The 2,799-nt window shown below is 36.3% G+C and overlaps 1 protein-coding gene across 5 annotated transcripts in view; it reads right to left on the bottom strand.

Moving 5' to 3' along the window:
- Nucleotides 1-2,799, bottom strand: part of LOC106871315 (uncharacterized) — a 399,672-nt gene that overhangs the window by 388,108 nt on the left and 8,765 nt on the right. The window contains exon 1 of one of the 5 annotated variants that reach the window (XM_014917702.2): nt 507-869. The exons of the other annotated variants lie outside the window; for them this stretch is intronic. Within the exon in view, the coding sequence (XP_014773188.1) occupies nt 507-549 (43 nt within the window). The 5' untranslated portion in view covers nt 550-869. Of the gene's footprint in view, nt 1-506; nt 870-2,799 lie in introns of those variants that run through there. 5 annotated transcript variants of the gene reach the window in all.

Genomic DNA, 2,799 nt, shown 5'->3' with positions numbered 1-2,799 from the left:
TATATATATATATAAATATATATACATATATACGTACTTGAATATATATATATACATGTATATGTGTTTATGCATATATATATACGCATATATGTATATATACACACATACAAACATGCATACATAGTACATACACACAGACACACATACATACATACATAATACATACATACATACATACATACATACATACATTCATGCTCAGATACATATGTGTGTGTGTGTGTGTGTTATACATACATATATGTATGTAATGTATAATATACATATGGTACTTTCGAAAAGAAACATCAAGCGCGGAGTAGAGATGTTCCGACTGAATTATCTGTCTACTTGTAACAAAGATAAAAGAATGTAATTCTTTGCATTTTGCTTCTAAGAAGAACGACGAAATAGTACTTGAGAGGTTACTGAGGCCAATATAATCATCTTAAAATCCCTTGAAAATGTTGCTCCACCATGGCCACAGACAATGACTGATATCAGAAAATAAGCAAAAAGCTCACATGATATTGGTCGAGTGTGTTTACCACAACATAGCCAAAACATTGTATACTTTACTTGTGGTTCAAATGGATTCTTCAAAATGTAATTGAAATTTCTATCTTAATTAAGAATGGGATGAATGTTACATCTCTTCTTAACCACTGTTGTTGTAGGAACTATAACATATTTGATATACGAAAGATTTTGCCTCCCATAAAATTTCTGATTAAATTTTGCCGGTAGTAGTGCTGATGAAATCTCTCCGCAATTTCATCTATGTAACTAAAATATCGATAGTTTCTGTTAAACGAAAAAGTGTAAGCCTCTACTAAGCCAACTCAGGTTACTTTCTGAAAACTGGCAAAAGGGATCGTCTATTAAACCAACGAGGGGAGCTTCTCCCTTTTTTTCTCTTTTATGCCAGTTAAGGGAGCATTTAGTAAATCAACGAGTGAATCAGAACCAAGCTACCAACGAAACAATTGTCATGAATGCTGGAAGTTTATTATAACGTTTTATTATCAATAAAGAAATATTTTCAATAAGGGAAAATAATTCCAAGATTTTAAATAACAGATTTCAGAAACGTCGACATTTTGTAAAATTTCGAGCTATTTTATTATGACGTCATTTCTTTCCAAATTAGAATATTGAAGTCAGGTAATATATTTGGTAACCCATGCGAACCTAAGACAAAGAAAAACATTCAAGCCGTATACATCGCGTCTTCCTGTATATCTAAATATATATACATTGTCCCTCTCTTATTTATACGTTAGAGTTGGAATTAAAGGAGACTTGGCTGCTACATCAAGCCGGTTGAGAGATCGATTAGTGATTTCACTTCCTGCGTTGACTCTTATTAAAAGCGATCGACTAGCGACTTCCCTTCCTGAGTTGGCTCTGATTATTTAAGAAGTTTTACGACGGGTTGCTGTTGTTTAGCATCAGGTCATCCCCGATCAAGTAAAACTATGATAAACTAAGACGTTCCAGTCCAGCCGTGACTCATTGATCTCTTTACATATCAATGAATACATTGTCGATTTTGTTGCTATTTCTAGCAGATCTAGCAGAGAAATTTTGCAAGGCAGATCACGACTGCTTTAGGGATCACGAAGTTTGGGCTTCGCTGAGTAAAAAAAAAAGAGCTTCAGAGTCTTTTTTCTTTATCTTTCCTTTTTTTTTTTTGAGGGCAGGACCGGTCAGATATTCATCTCCTTGAAGATCTGACCTGAAGGCATAGGTTAAATGTATCCACTGAGATTTTTATACGCTCTTCCTTCGTCTCTTGATGCTGAAGATCAACAAGATTTTAATCCAAAGCTCTACATCAAGCATAGAATCTCTGCCTCATAAAACATAGAGCTGTGTTTTATATCAATGATCTCGTTACCTACACATGGGAGATTAGTGGGGGCCAATAACAGAAGAACCCAAAGTATACAAAATGCAGAACAGCTAGCCGTCACTCACGAGAATGTTTCGGGTTCAATCCCAATGCGTGACACATTGCTAAAAGTGTCTTCTACTATAGCAAACAAAAAACTAAATTCGAATAAACAAATAAAATTATAATAAAGCAATAATTGCAACAAGATAAACTAAACAGGAAAATAAACATCTCCAATTGACTCCTTTTGCAATTGCATCCAAAGTCCCATGCGTCAAACTTTGTCCGTTTACATTTTTTTTAAGAAAAGGTTTTCGGTAGATATCTAAGTCAGCATGATATATTTGCTTCAGTTCACCTGCGTCCCGTCTAGGTGAGGAACCGATACTCCAATGAAACTAAGAAACGGGCCCTTATGAGCAAGACATGGCTCGAGAAGGAACAAACACCAATTTATGATATTATTTGTTATTTGACAAGAGATGATATAGTATTTTGAATATATTATCTTGCTATTTACCCATAGGTAAATAGCGTATTTTTATTATATTGACATCTATTTTTTAATTGTGAAGGCACAATAGCCCAGTGGTTAGGGCAGTGGACTCGTGGTCATAGGATCGCGGCTTCGATTCCCAGACCGGGCGTTGTGTTTATTGAGCGAAAACACCTAAAGCTCCACGAGGCTCCGGCAGGGAGTGGTGGCGAACCCTGCTGTACTCTTTCACCACAACTTTCTCTCACTCTTACTTCCTGTTTCTGTTGTGCCTGTAATTCAAAAGGGTCTGCCTTGTCACACTGTGTCACGCTGTATATCCCCGAGAACTACGTTAAGGGTACACGTGTCTGTGGAGTGCTCAGTCACTTGCACGTTAATTTCACGAGCAGGCTGTTCCGTTGATCGGATCAACTGAAACCCT

The sequence above is a fragment of the Octopus bimaculoides genome, chromosome 11 (genome assembly GCF_001194135.2).
Source record: "Octopus bimaculoides isolate UCB-OBI-ISO-001 chromosome 11, ASM119413v2, whole genome shotgun sequence".
NCBI lineage: Eukaryota > Metazoa > Mollusca > Cephalopoda > Octopoda > Octopodidae > Octopus > Octopus bimaculoides.
This window is presented reverse-complemented; position numbering and strand designations above follow the sequence as displayed.